Source organism: Cydia amplana, chromosome 15 (genome assembly GCF_948474715.1).
Source record: "Cydia amplana chromosome 15, ilCydAmpl1.1, whole genome shotgun sequence".
Classification (NCBI taxonomy): domain Eukaryota; kingdom Metazoa; phylum Arthropoda; class Insecta; order Lepidoptera; family Tortricidae; genus Cydia; species Cydia amplana.
Window position 1 is genome coordinate 11,335,709 of NC_086083.1, and position 16,384 is coordinate 11,352,092.

The 16,384-nt window shown below is 40.7% G+C and overlaps 2 protein-coding genes across 2 annotated transcripts in view; one reads left to right on the forward strand and one right to left on the reverse strand.

The window, feature by feature from the left end:
* The first annotated feature begins 428 nt into the window (after positions 1–428).
* LOC134654814 (transient-receptor-potential-like protein) overlaps positions 429–16,384 on the forward strand; it is a 50,638-nt gene continuing 34,682 nt past the window's right edge. Inside the window, exons 1-12 of the mRNA XM_063510285.1 lie at positions 429–505; positions 691–821; positions 1,368–1,605; positions 2,274–2,416; positions 2,514–2,694; positions 3,101–3,292; positions 3,743–3,977; positions 4,243–4,395; positions 4,787–4,929; positions 5,377–5,489; positions 6,150–6,283; positions 7,451–7,574. Coding sequence (XP_063366355.1) covers positions 479–505; positions 691–821; positions 1,368–1,605; positions 2,274–2,416; positions 2,514–2,694; positions 3,101–3,292; positions 3,743–3,977; positions 4,243–4,395; positions 4,787–4,929; positions 5,377–5,489; positions 6,150–6,283; positions 7,451–7,574 — 1,814 coding nt within the window. The 5' untranslated portion in view covers positions 429–478. The remainder of the gene's footprint in view (positions 506–690; positions 822–1,367; positions 1,606–2,273; positions 2,417–2,513; positions 2,695–3,100; positions 3,293–3,742; positions 3,978–4,242; positions 4,396–4,786; positions 4,930–5,376; positions 5,490–6,149; positions 6,284–7,450; positions 7,575–16,384) is intronic.
* On the reverse strand, positions 14,747–16,126 carry LOC134654568 (tektin-1-like). The gene has a single exon (XM_063510034.1). The coding sequence runs from the start codon at positions 16,074–16,076 to the stop codon at positions 14,790–14,792; it is 1,287 nt and encodes a 428-aa protein (XP_063366104.1). The 5' UTR covers positions 16,077–16,126; the 3' UTR covers positions 14,747–14,789.

A 16,384-nucleotide genomic window follows, 5' to 3' on the forward strand; every position in this document is an offset into this window, starting at 1 on the left:
GGGGGTGGGGGAGGACACACATTTTACCACTTTGGAAGTGTCTCTCGCGCAAACTATTCCGTTTAGAAATAAATTATATTAGAAACCTCAATATCATTTTTGAAGACCTATCCATTTTGGCCCATCCCCACACGTATGGGTTTGATGAAAAATTTTTTTTTCAGTTTCAATTCTAAATATGGGGAACCCCCAAAAAAATTTTTTTTTTCTATTTTTGTGTGAAAATCTTAATGCGGTTCACAGAATACATCTACTTACCACGTTTCAACAGTATAGTTCTTATAGTTTCGGAAAAAAGTGGCTGTGACATACGGACGGACAGACGGACATACGGACAGACAGACAGACATACAGACAGACAGACAGACAGACATGACGAATCTATAAGGGTTCCGTTTTTTGCCATTTGGCTACGGAACCCTAAAAATGGCGGATCTTGTTTCAGTGACCGCTGAAGGGGCGTTCTGCGCTCTCCATCATGGGGGACAAAAAGGATTTGGAGAGCGTAAGTTTTAGTTTTTATTTGACTTTCATAATTTTTTTAGATATATCAAAGAGATACTAGACGCAAGACGAATCCTATTTGGTAAATAAAATACAGTTCGGGCAGAAGTACTGTTTTTGGCCGCCTTTGCATCAAAATAAATGTCGACTGCCGAGGTTTACGATTTTTATCACATTATGATCTAGGGGGACCCTGCGCTGGAATGCTCGGGGGTTCGGCCAATGATAGAGCTGCCGACGCTGCCCAAGGCCCTCACCTATGAGGAGAAGAAGTATCTTCTGGCGGTGGAGCGGGGAGACATGGCCAATGTCCGAAGGTAAGTAATTGCTACTAATGAACTAATGGCGACACACCACACACCTAACAATACCAATGACTTTTCGATCCCAATAAGTCCACATCAAATCGTTCGCTTCGCAGCGACAGTTGCATCGCAGCAGTCTCGCTTTCAAAAACTTCGCAGTACAGGAGCCCGTTTCTCAAAAGCTTGTAACTTGTAATACAAGCGGATGCCCCTTTTTGACTCTTACACTTGTATTACAAGTTACAAGCTTTTGAGAAACTTGCCCCTGAAGACTTAAGTTTTTTTCGTCCTGACGATGAATGACGTAGAAAAGGTAGGAATAAAGTAATATGCATATAGTATAAGTAAGTTATAAGTAGTCAGAAAGTTATGCATGTGATAAAGAATTTATCTTCAATTAACGGATTTATTACCGGAAATGCTGACATTTATGGTATTCGTTAGCTAAAGAAGGACGCAGCTCCTTTGCGACGTGCTAGGAGTACCTATTTACATATTTACTATAAATTAGTGACTATATTTATCCTTCTACTTATCTAAGGATTTTTTTATTCCTAGGATCCTACAGCGAGCCCACCGTCAGAAGAATGTAGACGTAAACTGTGTGGATTCCCTCGGGCGAGGAGCCCTAACCCTGGCCATAGACGGGGAGAACATGGAAATGGTGGAACTCCTGGTCGTCATGGGCGTGGAAACGAAGGATGCTCTGCTGCAGGCCATTAATGCTGAGTTTGTTGAGGCCGTGGAACTGCTGCTGGAACATGAGGAGCTTATTTATAAGCCTGGTGAACCTTACGTACGTTTGTCAATAAAACTAGCAACTAATGATACATACACATACATACATACATACATATAATCACGCCTATTTCCCGGAGGGGTGGGCAGATACCACGGATTTCCATTTGCTACGATCCTGACATACCGCTTTCGCTCCCGTTACTTTCATAACACTAATGATACGCCTTCGTAAAGAAACACAAACGCAAGGGGCGACACATGGGGCAGTGTATTTGCTTCTAGAATATATTCATCAAACCTGTCTTGTCATTTTAAACTTTGCCGTGGTTTTTGATGGGCGTACCTATGCTATTCCCAACCAAGGTAAATTTCGCGTCTCTAAAATAAAAATGAAGAATGGACTGTAATTTAACTAGGGTCCTTAATTATAGCAGGGTTTTTTGAAGTCAAGAAAATCTTAACCCTTTACCAGGCTGAGGAAGATATATTTCCTACATACAGCACTTCAAACTTGTGTGTTCTATATTCAATGAATAAAACTGACATCCGATTGTCATTTTTGAACTTTCAGCCTGGTAAAGGGTTAACCTACTTTTGGACTTTAAGTTCACATGTTTACAAATACTAATCAGCGCTTGAGAGATGATCACAAACTCTTAAAATGTTGATCTGTTTAGTGTATTTTGTAGATCAACTCTTAGACTACATTTTTTTCTAAAACAGAGTTGGCAGAAAGTGGACCCGAACACGGCCATGTTCACGCCGGACGTCACGCCGCTGATGCTGGCAGCTCACAAGAATAACTACGAGATCATCAAGATCCTTCTGGACCGCGGAGCCACGCTGCCTGACCCTCACGACGTCAGGTAGGCAGATACTACATACTTGAGAGACCACAAAAAGGGTTGAGATACCTTTCCGCTTCAGCGGCCACTGAGTAATAAAAAAAACTACAATTTGCAGATGTGGTTGCGACGACTGCATCCGCGAGTCATCCGAGGACTCCCTTCGGCACTCTCTGGCGCGACTAAACGCGTATCGCGCCCTGGCCTCGCCATCTCTCATCGCGCTTTCTTCCACCGACCCTATCCTCACAGCCTTCCAGCTCTCATGGGAGCTCAGGAACTTGGCCTTTGCTGAACAGGTTGGTTTATGTTGAATGGTTACCCTTGAAAACATTGAACACCTAATTAGATTCTAGAGTTTCACAAGAAACGTGGCTTTCGCTGAACAGGAACAGGCCCTTTAGCCTTCGTTTGTCGTGGCAAATAAGATTGCGATGGACATTTACGTGAGGGAAAACGAATACGAGGACAATGCAAACCTCCATGACACATGCTTATCCTTTAGACATTGGCTTTTAAAGCCTGGCCCTGGCCTAAAATCCACGCCACGAAAATATTAAAAGGAAATATTTTTAATCTTCCCACAAAAAAACGTCATTCAAAAACTTCTGACTTGCACATCAGGTCATATAGGTATGTTAAGAAGGTATCCGATAATTTCTTGATATAAATGCGGCAGTCGTGAATGCTCCGTTGTTACTACAGGAAAGCAAAGCAGAATACCTTGAGCTCCGCCGGCAAGCGCAGCAGTTCGGCGTGGACCTCCTGGACCAGTCCCGCAGCTCCCAGGAGCTGGCCATCATCCTGAACCACGACCCTGACGAGCCGCCTTTTACGGACGGCGGGCATATGAAGCTGGCAAGGCTGGAGCTTGCCATCGACTTTAAGCAGAAAAAGGTAAGATGATTGTGTATATGCTAACTAACTATTCTGGCTCAGTGATCCAAAGTGAATCTTGGCCTCCGAAACGAGAGCATGCCACCTGTCCCGGTCCTGCGCAACTTCCTGCCAGTTACCAACGCGAAGCTGAAGCAGATCCGCTGTCACACTGTCCCAGCGAACACCTTCCCAGCGAACGCCCTCTTGACAGCCCGATCCTCTCCCATTCTAGACTTTAACATTTTCAAAAGAGATTAAATGGCGTGCCTTCACTGACGAGGATTAGTTTCCTAGTTCTCAAGATTTAGGCCACCGTTATTTTTTTTTGTTGATTATACTATTCAACATTTTCTGTGATAATACCCAACTTTATGGGACACTTTGACTTTGGGCTTCATTTTATAACACCATATAACACTAAGAATGTAATACGTTATATACTTACTCACAAACGAATCTCTTTTTCAGTTTGTAGCCCACCCAAACATCCAGCAGCTCCTAGCATCGCTCTGGTACGAGGGAGTCCCAGGATTCCGTCGCAAGACAGCCTTGGAGAAGATCAACATCATCTGCCGCGTGGCGATGCTCTTCCCCTTCTACTGTTCACTGTACATGGTCGCGCCGAACTGTGCCACTGGCAAACTGATGAGGAAACCTTTCATGAAGTTTTTGATACATGCATCTAGTTACCTGTTCTTTCTGCGTAAGTTATTATTTAAATGTTCTGTAAATGCGTAAGTGAGAAAAGGAGAGAGCGGAATTTTATAATTTATTGCTTCTTTCGAAATGTGTTCATCGTGTTCGGTATTGGTTGCTATCAATGTTATTACTATATTGGTATACCCTTACAGGGTTCATGTGGAACTGTACTAAGTAGTTTTTAAGAACTGTATACTATTATGAGTGCAATAAACAATTCTGATTCTGATTCTGGATGATGATGGTTTCATTCGATTACTTTGTTTTAGTAATTTTGATCCTGGTATCACAAAGAGCGGAAGTGCAAGCGATACAGCTGTTCGGTCCAGAGTGGATGGTCAAAGAGCTTGAAAAAGAACTGTTGAAACAGAGAGGAAACGGACCGACACACTTGGAACTCGCCGTTGTGGTCTATGTTCTTGGTAAGACTATTTCCTTTTCGACTTTTCAGTAGTCCTACCACAAGAGCGGCGCGACTTTTCTATTAATACAGAGAAAGACTCTGGTAGTGTGTTGTTTCTGGTTAGGCCTACAAAACCGGTACCTGCCACGCCTTTCCAAAAGTGACTATTCTTATGAAAAATAATCGTATATTTACACTTGAATTTTTAAAAAGAATCTTTGGTAGAAATGATCACGATCTTTTATTTTATACATCCAGCAATTTTCCAAAATTGTATAATTTCCACAAGGACATTTTTCAGAAACACCTCTGTTGTATGGGGTTTGAAATAGCTTTTCTTCCAACTGTTTGGAAACTTTAGGCAGCTTGCATACCTGTAGCCTCACCCCATCAAATTATTGAATTTTCAGGTTTTATATGGGAAGAGACACATGAGATCTTCACAGATGGCATTCGCGCGTACCTCCGAGACATGTGGAACTTCATCGACTTCACACGCAACTTCCTCTACGTGACCGTGGCCCTGCTTCGGATAGCGGCCTATCTGCAACAGGTTATATTTAAATTCAATAAGATTTACGATTACGAGTATAAAATTTTTGAAGATTTGGGGCTCAATTTGCAATAAAATTTGTATTCCACAATTTTGGCCATAAGGCGACATGTTGAATTGCCAACGATGATTGGCCGTGAGTTTGCCATTTATCAAAAATTATGTACTTGTAGTATTCACGTCACCTACCTAGTGGAGTTTCTTGGAGTCGTAGGGGTTCCTGACTGCTGTAATTCCGTAGGTGATGGTATTGGCAGGCAACTACCTGCCGTAGGTTGATTTCAGTGTCAAGCGTAATGATGTGCCATTTAAGCATAGATACACTGTCGTCGAGAAAAAAATCGACATACTGATAGTCGTAACAAGTCATGTGAGTTCCAAGTTCCAACGAACAATTCTGTTGTGATTATTAGTCGTATTTTCTGAATCAAATGTACTTTGTAACAGATCACGGAAATCAAGAGGGATCCGCAGACCAAGTTCATACCTAGGGAGCAGTGGGACGCTTTTGACCCTCAGTTGATAGCTGAGGGGTTGTTCGCTGCTGCTAACATTTTCAGGTACCTGTTCCATTATTCATCCCTGTTCCCTACTGCACTATGCTGTGTGCAGTCCTGCAGTCAGTATCAAATAGATAGTGTCGTTCGAAGTGGCCAAATATATCTTACCTACCCTACCTACCTTTGCTAACCTAGAAATAAGGATGTGATGGTACCTACCGATATATTTGGCCACTTTGGCCGTCACTATCTATTTGATGCTGACTGTAACTGTACAAAAACTGAGAAAAAACTGTCTTTCTTCTATCTATATATTAGCCCTTTTCTAGGCATAGGCATTTCAACTTTATCATTCTTATTTTCGGGAAATGTGACTTGTCTTCAAATTAATCATCAAAGCTGGATTCATTGGAATAGGTATACTTATTTGGATTTTTTGGGAAAACCTTAGTACTTCTATTAGATTGGTGCGGCCTGGAAAAGTGTTAAAATTTGAATAGCTTGCGAATTTGAGAATTTTTCTAACACTGGGATGTAGTCAGGTCTTGCAAATGTGTCATTCGCGAAAGGCACCGCACACAGCCGTATACATATATAGTACCGTCAACACAACCTGTTCGCGGCGGGTTCGCAAGATGCAGAGATTTTACAAATCGAAAAAACGGGGAATTGCCTCGGTAATAAGTTGTTCGTATACTAAACCATGATGATTCCCCTCAGCGCCCTGAAGCTGGTACACCTGTTCTCCATCAACCCTCACCTGGGGCCGCTGCAGATCTCGCTGGGCCGGATGGTCATAGACATCGTCAAGTTTTTCTTCATCTATAGTCTCGTGCTCTTCGCTTTCGCTTGCGGTAAGTTATTGTGTTTCTTTAATAAATATATTGGTGGTCATAATACAAGTTCTTACGGTTAGTTAAATTATTAAAAATTTGAAAGGAGTCCAATCAAACGAACTAGAATAACAATATACTTAGTAAAAGACCGATTAGAGCTAAAAAATATTCCACGCGAGCGATTCAATCAACTGGGGCCCGATTTTTGAATTTCGATTGCTCGATTTTGTCACTCGAATATCGGTGGATATTTCTATCGCTCGTATTTCAAAAATTTTGAAATACGAGCGATAGAAATTGGGAATCTAAAGTCTATTTTTTTATTCCGTAGACAGGAATGACATTTCATAGTATGAACATCATGTGTCATCTCATACTATGAAATGTCATTTCAGTCTACGGAATAAAAAAATAGACTTTAGTGATTCTAGTGGTAGGTATTGACCACTCGTTTTCAATTCTATTAGTAGAATTTACATGCCTAGTAGTGGAGATATTACTGAACGAAATATCCGAAATCGAGCGGTTCTATTTCAAAAATCGGCCCCCTGTACGTAGACTGTAGGCTGTAGGTAGGTACAGCGTGCAGCGTGCAGTTTGACACCATGAAATAACCGCGCGAGAGGTTTTAGTATGGAATTATATGTTGGGTTATTCCCACTAGTTACCACCAAGTTGTTACTAGTGGTAACAGCTGAGAATTTTTACAACTTTAGAAGGACAAGAATCAAGGACACATTTTATTTATACATTTATTTACGTTAGAGATATCTTATTGGGTAAGAGGGTACTCAAAACATGATGCTAGTGTATATGTACCTATTGTTTAAATTTACCTGTACAGTCGCCATCAGATATATCGGAGCGGCCAAGATGCTCACAAATATCTGAACACGCACTCTAGCGTCTTGTCAATAGGGGCAGGCGTGTCTCACTCCGCGATTTCGTCGCTTTGCTACAGGTAGCTAAAAGTACATCCGTTCGGCCCCAATTTTGGGGAAAGCCATAAGCCGCGCGTGGCGCTGTCGCCACCTAGCGGCCATATCTGTGCTGATCGTAACAGACGCGTTTTGTTAGAGAGTGAGTCTTCTGTACGTAGTACTATTATTTATTCTGTGATAGGGGCGAGTTCAGATATTTGTGAGCATTGGCCGCTCCGATATATCTGATAGCGACTGTACATAGGTCTTAACCAGCTGCTCTGGTACTTCGCTGACCTGGAGAAGAAGAAATGCTACGTGCTTCCCGGAGGTCTCCCCGACTGGGACAACGCAGGGGACTCCTGTATGAAATGGAGGAGTTTCGGGAAGTAAGAGGTTTGGCTTAGGCTAGCATAATCTAGTTCAGCGGTTCTCAATCTTTTTTTTTGACGGAACCCTTTTGGAAAGCGAAATACTTGATGGAACCCTACAATTTCAATTCAATTTCAATTTCAATTTATTTATTTAAAAGACAACAATGGCCCATAATGGTTAGTAACAATTAAGATTAAAAACTAAGTGTTAGTGGAACAAAAACAGAAAGCGATTAAAACATACACAGACAGCAATAACTTAATCTATCACCTAGTAGCGGTTATGACACACTCGACATGCCGCATTATAGGTGAGTCATATCGGCCCGCTACAGTAGTCAGGATGGGGTTGGAGCTGGCACGCACTCTGCAGAGCAACGAGGCAACTCTCTTACGTATTACGGCATAGTAGTCATCCGTGCGAGCTTGTGCAAACATGCCTGATGCGCTGCAGAAACGGGACAGCCCCAACAACATCCTGAAACCATTATTATATTGGACGCGCAGGGAACTGATGGTCTTCTGCGTATAGCTAGTCCAGAGGCTGCACGCGTAGAAAACTTGACAATAAGCTTTGAATAAAGTTATTTTTACCTGTCGGCTACACCGTGCAAACCTCCTTATCAGCATGTTGCATCGGACTGCCAGTGCCCTGCGCTCCCTTTCTATATCTAATTGGTCTTTAAGGTCGTCGGTGACATAGTGTCCAAGATACTTAAATGTGTATACGCGCTTGAGTTCTTTGTTATTAAGTTTTATGGCAGGTACACTTTCCGGTAGCTTGCCCCCGACGGCCTTAAATACCATATATTCGCTTTTCTTAGCGTTATACAGTAAGCCATGTTTACTAACGTATTTTTCACATATGCCCAATAGCTTTCTCAATGCCCTGACCGTTGGACTGAGCAGCACCATATCATCTGCGTAGCTGATGTTGTTGATACTAACATCATCAACTCTGCATCCAACTGGAGTGCTGCTCAATTCCTCGATCAGGTCGTTAACGTACAGGTTGAAGAGCTTGGGGGAGGTAATACCCCCCTGCCTCACCCCACACTCCAACCTGTACGACTGAGAAAACCTACCAGCCCATCTGACGCTATTGCTCTGGTTAAGGTACCAATATTGAAATATTCGGAGTAGCTCCGCCGGTACTTTTTGCTCCCTTAACTTATTCCAAAGGACATCGTACGACACAAGGTCAAATGCCTTGGATAAGTCCAGGAAACAGGCGTATATAGGTGTCTGACGCTCAGTGTAGTACTGTACCGTGTGTTTTAAACTTAAGATTGCACTTTCCGTGGATAGACCCGGGCGAAACCCGAATTGAGCATAGTGTAAGTTTAAGTGCCTCCCAAGTTGTGCGTCCAGTAGGCTATCCAGTACCTTAGCCAGCACAGCAGCAAGCGAGATGGGCCGATAGTTGGACTTACTAGAAACATCGCCAGTTTTATCCTTGAGAATAGGCACCACAATGGTCTTCATCAGGTCATGGGGAAGGTATGAGTGAGACATGCACAAAGAATAAAATTTTGCCAGAACTGCATATAGCTGTTTGCCTGCAAACTGTAAGTGTTCTATACTGAGCCCGTCGTGACCCGGTGACTTTCCTCTGGTCATTTTTGTGATCACATGTTTGACCTGTTCAGAGGTAAAACGAACAAGGTCCGACTCACGACAGGCCCCGTCATCAACCCTTTGCTGCGCTGGGCCCAATGGGTCAATTTCTGAACACGATTTTTTTTCTGTCCGTGATGAAAATCGCGGGTTAGCATCAGACAATACTTACCAATTTTTTTTTACATAAAGAAGTCACACTTTCACACCGAGTTCCATATGAATTCACTGATTAGTTGGTTTTTAGAGTACACATAAAAATACCTAAAGGCTCAAATTACTACTCCCGTGCCCTGTCCGGAATCTACTTTTGAGCATAATGAAAAATCCTACGAAAAATTCTACATTAGTATCACTAATTTAGTGTCAAATACTTAAACTAGATGATATTTACTATCACTGAGCACATATACTATTAACTTCATTGTGGTAAATAACTCGTGATCGACGTTTAAATTTTGTCCGAGCGCGCGAGTAAAATTTCGTCGGCAAAACTCAAAGGGCTCTGACAGCCGACGTTTGTATTTGAACCGCCTCGTATCCCGCCTCACCTGTACTGGCAGTATTCGGCTGTCTCTCAAAGCAAGCGGATGTAAGTCAAGCCGCGGCGTGTTCGAGCAAATCGCGTAAGTATTTCGGAATCCGGGTGGGCGACAATTTTTTTCTAATTTCGATGCCCCTTATAAATTTTATTTTCCACATAGCTTTTCAATAGCAATTGTCATATTTAGGAGCCCTTTATGTATCTTTATGTAAGCGATAACATAACAGTTTGGTCAAACACGATTTAAATTTTTGGCGAATTTTTTTATTACGAATTCTAATTTCCGTGCCCTAATTCCCATAACAAATTTACCTAAAACAGCTGATTAAGTGGCACGGGAATTAGAAAGTATTACATATATTGTCAACAAATCTTTTATTGGGGGCACTGTAAGTTAATTGGCAATGTTTACGTCATATTATTATTACTTATATATATTGGCATTGATTATATGTAATAATAATACGACGTATATCTTTCTATTTTACATTTAAGGAAATCTTAAAGAATGCACAAAAATCTGTGAATAGTTTTTTAGTATAAGTACTATAGTACTTACATACAGGATCGACCCGAATAACCCGGGCAATTTTAATACGTAAGGTAAGAAGGGGTAAGACAACACCGGGGTAAGACTATCACTTGTATGGAATCCTTGTACTGTTAGTCTTGCCCCACCTTACCTTATTCATTGATCATATTATAACATTAAAATATTATATAAACATAAAACTATTTCTGGAATTATTACATATTATAATACCTGTACCTAAGGTTACATGAAACAAAATGAATCACATTTGCAATGTTTTGTTTTTGTAAATTTGACAGCTGACAGCGTATGCCGTATAAAGTTTAAATATCTGGGAGACCGAGCTTTGCTTGGAAAACATATAGGTACCTACCTTCCTAAAAACTCAAAAATGCGCGTTTTTCCAGAGATAACACCTACCTAGATAGATTTTTCACCCCATAAAACCCTCATATATGATAAAATTTCATCGAAATCGTTAGAGCCGTTTCCGAGATCCCCGAAATATATACAAGAATTGCTCGTTTAATAGATTAGTTGTTATAAATTAGCTTTTCTAATACAAGAAAAATTAAATATATCCTATTCTTACTATATTATAAATGCGAAAGTATCTCTGTCTGTCTGTCTGTTATCTCGTCACGCTTAAACCGCTGAACCAATATCATGTTGATGATATTTGGCATGGAGATAGTTTGAGGCCCGGGGAAGGACAAAGGATCTGGGGACACGGCAGTGCCGCCGCCAAGTCGAGCAAAACAAAGTGGCACGGTCAAAATAACATTTAATTTGAACATGTAATCTAAGAATTAATGCACTTTAAAATCCCTTAGTTTTGTCACTGACACAATCACTCACGATCATCATTATTCTAAGGTACTTCTAGCATACCCACAAGTTCCAAATTTGAAACGTAATTAGGTTTAAGCTTTTTAAGCCAATAAAAATCTAATAATACTGCAATATTAGTCACCTTCTAAAGATCTAATAACTGCATAAATAAGTTTGTAATCCTATAGAAATATATGCAATAACAAATTTACCTTTTAGTTCTTACAATTAGTAGGGAAAGTAAAGGTACACTACGATGTACGATGTGAGTATGAATAAAGATGTATATAGTTATGATATGTGTATACATAGTATCAGTATGGTATGGGTATGATTACCTGAAAAGAAGGACAGCCTACAAAAAGAGATGGGATCCTATCAAAAACATTACATGTAAAAAGATGCAAGTCTCGCAACGCAGTTCTTCTACTACAAAAAAAGTTTTGAGATGTAATGTGAAACCAAGTCGGTTATTTTAGACAATGCCAGGGGGTATTAAAACCGTAATACTATTAGATACCTTATTAGGGTTCCGTAGCCAAATGGCAAAAAACGGAACCCTTATGGATTCGTCATGTCTGTCTGTCTGTGATAGTCTTACCCCGGTGATAGTCTTACCCCACCTTACCTCATATGTGGTTAAACAATTGTTTGTGTTATGAATTTATGAAGGCAGCATATTCGATTTCTTCAGATTAACTTACACAATAACTTCTTCTCTCTGTGCCCCTATTTATTTCTTAGTATCATTTCCTATACGGCCATAAAGCAGATCATACACCTTGTACCTATCTACATGCAGATACATAATGACACTTTTTAATGAATAGTTTTGTATGTAAGGCGGACATGTTTACGCAACTACTCAAAGTATTGTTTTGAAATATATATATTTTACTAAGAAAGAGAGATTAGTTGCCATTAAAATCAAGGAAACTATTAGTCAAATACGTAGTTTTTAGTGTATCATACTTTCGTAGATTTGTCGTCCGAAACTAAAATTAAAGTAGATAAATATGTTCGATGCCGCTTCAGTATGGTTGAAGTATATTATTGTAGATTAAAATATACATAAATAATAGTTTTAACTACCAAAATAAGCTAAGAAAACAATTCCTGTGCCATGTTCTAATTTCCGTGCTAGTAAAATCTAATTCCCATGGACACACTAATTCCCGTGCCCTGACCAAAATTTTAAATTGAAATAACTTTTATAGTTTTATGAATATTTTTACCCCATAAGAAAATTAATGTTTATTATATTTTTTATCAAATTATCAGCATATTTTTTTTTGTGTAATGTTGGTATTTCAAAATTCCATGGGAATTAGACAAAAATGCTCGTTTGGTGAAATTGACCCCAATGGAGAATCTATTTTAAAATGGCCAACAAACATATTAGCAATGGATTCCGGCTCACTCACCTCTCCGACGCTCACGGGCACGCCAGGCTGACCATCCAGTTTCTTAACGGCCTTCCAAAATTGTTTGAAGTTTTTAGAGCTATGATGCGACGCTAAGATGTCTAACTTAATTTGCTCTTGATGATTTTGGCACCATTTCAACTTGCTTTTAACAATAAAACAATAGTTTTTAGAAGTGTATTTCTTTTATTAAATAAACATAATTCTCAATTCTTGCGGAACACCTGCAGGGGTGTCGCGGAACCCTAGGGTTCCGCGGAACACACTTTGAGAATGGCTGATCTAGTTGCAATATTTTTGTATTGTTCAATACTTTATCCCTGCGTTAAGGCTGCTTTCCGCTGAAGAGGAGATGAGTGGAGACATGCAGGAATCAAGTAGGTATGTTAAGCTTAAGTGTAAGGCCTGAGTGGACGCTCGAGTTGGGCGTGCAGCGGGGCGGGCGTGCGGCGTGCATGTTAAACAAATGCAAGCGTATAGGAGCGGCCTTAGTGCACGCTGCTCAAATTACTTGTGAGCCCGACGCCACGCTGCACGCCCCGCCGAACGCTCCGCTTCGAGCGTCCACTCAGGCCTTACACTTAGTTGTAATCCAGCCGGAGTGGAGAAGTGATCTGGATTACCTACAACCAATTCTATTGGTTGATTCCCGCATGTCACTCCCATTATCGATTCGATCTCCGCTTCAGTGGAAAGGCTGCCTAATAGTTAAATATTTACAGTACATATCGTGCTAATTTACCGCACTAGTGCGGTAACTAGCACTATACGCGCGTATATCGAAAATTTTAAGGGCCATATGTACTGTAAAACGTTGTACAATACACGTAGGAAAAAGTAATTCGCCTATTCCTACTTACACTTGTATCGTAATGTACTGTTTTACATGCGATTATCTGATAAGTAATGCAGATTACTTATATCTGATGATCCGTCATGCTTGCAGAAGCATTGCCTCTTAATTCCATTGTTGGCTATTGCCGTACACATCATAGGTACCTACTGCTAGACTCTTCATACCTACTCATGTTATATTTATTTAGGCCGCGGACTAGACGCACGCAACTGGCGGCGCTGTTCAAAACAGATTCTTTCAACTCTATAAATTTTGATCGAGACGCGCGAATTACCACTTGCGCCGCCCGGCACACCGATCGGCACAATGAAAAATTCATCAGAGCTGGGCACCGTTAATCAAAAAGTTAACTTCGTTAATCGTTAATCCGTTAAATAAAAAGTTAACTTCGTTAAACGTTAAAACGTTACTTTTCAAGTTTTAACGGAAGTTAAAGTTAATCGTAACTCGAAATCGTAAATATACGCAATAGGAAATAAAACTAGTAGAAATAATCATAGTAGTTGTTATATTTGTCTCGCTCGCACCCGTGTATCTTATATGGCAACTGCTCAGGTTGCCGCGATCGACTCTGTCATACTCTCGCAATAACAAAATTAATACGGCGCACGGGGTAAGCAATATTAGACTCTTAGTCAGTAGTACAAGCGCGCGACGATTCGCGCTATGTAAAGTTGCACTGCATACAAACCTAACGCAAACTAGTCGGAACGTGATCGGCGCGGCGCGGCAGCGCGCGGCCTTGGTGTGAGTAGGTACTTAGGTATTAACGATTAACGGACTTAAGGAAAGTTAACGGAAGTTAACAAGTCCGTTACAGGTTTTTAAAGTTAACTTAAAAGTTAATCCGTTACTCGAAAATTTAACTTGATTAATTAACGATTAACGGATTAACGGACTTAAATTTACACTTTATCGACTATGTAATCTTAACATTTAAATAAAAACAATAGGTAAGTAATCGATGTTACATAGTAAGTATTATGTATGGTCTTATTTTTGTAACTTGGAAATAATACGACTAGTAGGTATTACCTACCTACTTACTTAAGTTAGTTAATTTAATTGTATCCCTTCTCTTTCAACATATTATTATAACTTACTATTAACTTACATATATTTTCAAGACTTTGCTCTTAAATGTTTTGGTACTTAATGGCATAGAAACACTTTTGTTGTCAGTTAACAGAAACACAACATTATACAATACACCTTATGAAATAAAATGTGACGTCCCACGGCAAAAGGTACCTTATGGCGGTTGGCGCTTACGCTATTATTAACGCTGCTCCAATATTATTGCGGCGCTATGCGACGTAAGCGCCAGCCGCCATAAGGTACCTTTTGCCGTGGGACGTCACAAATAAAATCAAAACTACGACGACTTACTTCCATATTCTAAACGAGAACGATGTCCAAAATGCCTTCAATATGCATGATAGTCCATTGTCGCCCTCAGAGTCATGCAATCTACCTCATCGATCTTCAAAGTATTCATCTTTACATTGATATCCGCTTCCAACTGGATTTGAGTCTGATACAGATAACGAAGAGCAGTCGTGGCGTCTTGGAGCATCGTCTGCAGCTGCTCAGTGCTGTGGCGAAGCATTTCACATTCATAGTACAGGGCTTGACCTGGAGAATCTTTCACCAACTCGGCGCCAACTCGCTCAGCCCTTCTCCCAAGCCTCGTATGCGCCACACCGATGTATCCTTCTTTATCATCTATGGCTTTCTTCAACAAATCAATATTCTTTTGCATGGCATGAGCCTTTTCCGTGACCTCACGATGCATATCCTCCAGGTTTCCTTTAGCGAGCTTAGTCGCTTGTATACGCTCGTTAAATGCATGATTGCATTTGTTATAAGCCGCCCATAAATCATCGATGACCTGCTTCAATAATGTGTCAATAAAAACTCGTATCGGGCGGGCAGAACTCACTTCTTTCGCTGCTTGTTGTACATTTTTAGCGGAATAAAAGTTGTATTCTTCGGTTGATATGTCTGCTGGGTCCATATTTGCGTAACCTTCGTAAATAGATAAACATATGTCCGTGTGTTTGAATGTAAGCGAACCTTTATCGGCATCAATAGCAGCTTGTTTGTATTGCAAATCACGATCGAGCTGGTATCGCGAGGAACGTAGGCGTCTCATTTGTTCATTCAACTGCTCAAGAGCTCTCTTCAACAGGCTTTTGGCGCCAAGAATGGTTGATATTTCTTCTTGTAAAGCAGCTTCTACATTGTCGACCACTAGATCGATTCCTAGCCTGCTGTCTCTCAGCATGAGACATTTTCTACATATATTTAAAGCATTTTGTTCTAAAGAGGCCAGACAATCTTGCAGCCTAGTTTTATACACACTCATAGCTTCAAGTTCGCTGCAGATTTCTTTTCTCTGTAGATATAACTCCTTCTTATTAAATTCAACGTCTGATATGCGTTCCTCAATGCGCCTTTCGGAAGTAGCTTTTAATATTTTGCTTCTGTCTTCTGTTTCTTCCCGGACTCTCTGACATTCTCCAAGGACCTTGTCGGCTAGTTGTTGCTGGTCCGTGGTGATCCTGCTTTTCGTGTCGTTGTTCAGTTTCCATTCGGCGAGGGTGAACTTGGCTATTCTGGGGGGTTTGCACACCAGTTCCTGCTGCGATAGCATTGTCGTTGCCACTGGGGCGCCGATAACGTGACGAATTCCAAATTTGGTGTCGCCCATAGTTGAATTCTATACAAATAGGTAATCTTAATCACGAATAACACTAAACTTTACCACGAACGTGTGCACCTGCCTATCATATAATTAGTAAGAATAAGAATAAATGTGTGGCTCTTAAAACGTAACGCGAATGAAGTTTTTTTGGCTATCGCCACGGAGGCATTTGCCAGAAACTAAGTTTAGTAATCGACTTAACTGTCTATCTCCATGGGAACAATTAAGGCGTTGCTGGTTGCTGTGCGTGCAGCATGTAGAAAATAAGAGTCCCCCTCCCTTTTCAATAAAACCGGGCGCAACCTAGTGCGTGT

Bases quoted from the DNA above. Each gene is read 5' to 3' on its own strand.
- LOC134654568 (XM_063510034.1), bottom strand. From the start codon at position 16,076: ATGGGCGACACCAAATTTGGAATTCGTCACGTTATCGGCGCCCCAGTG.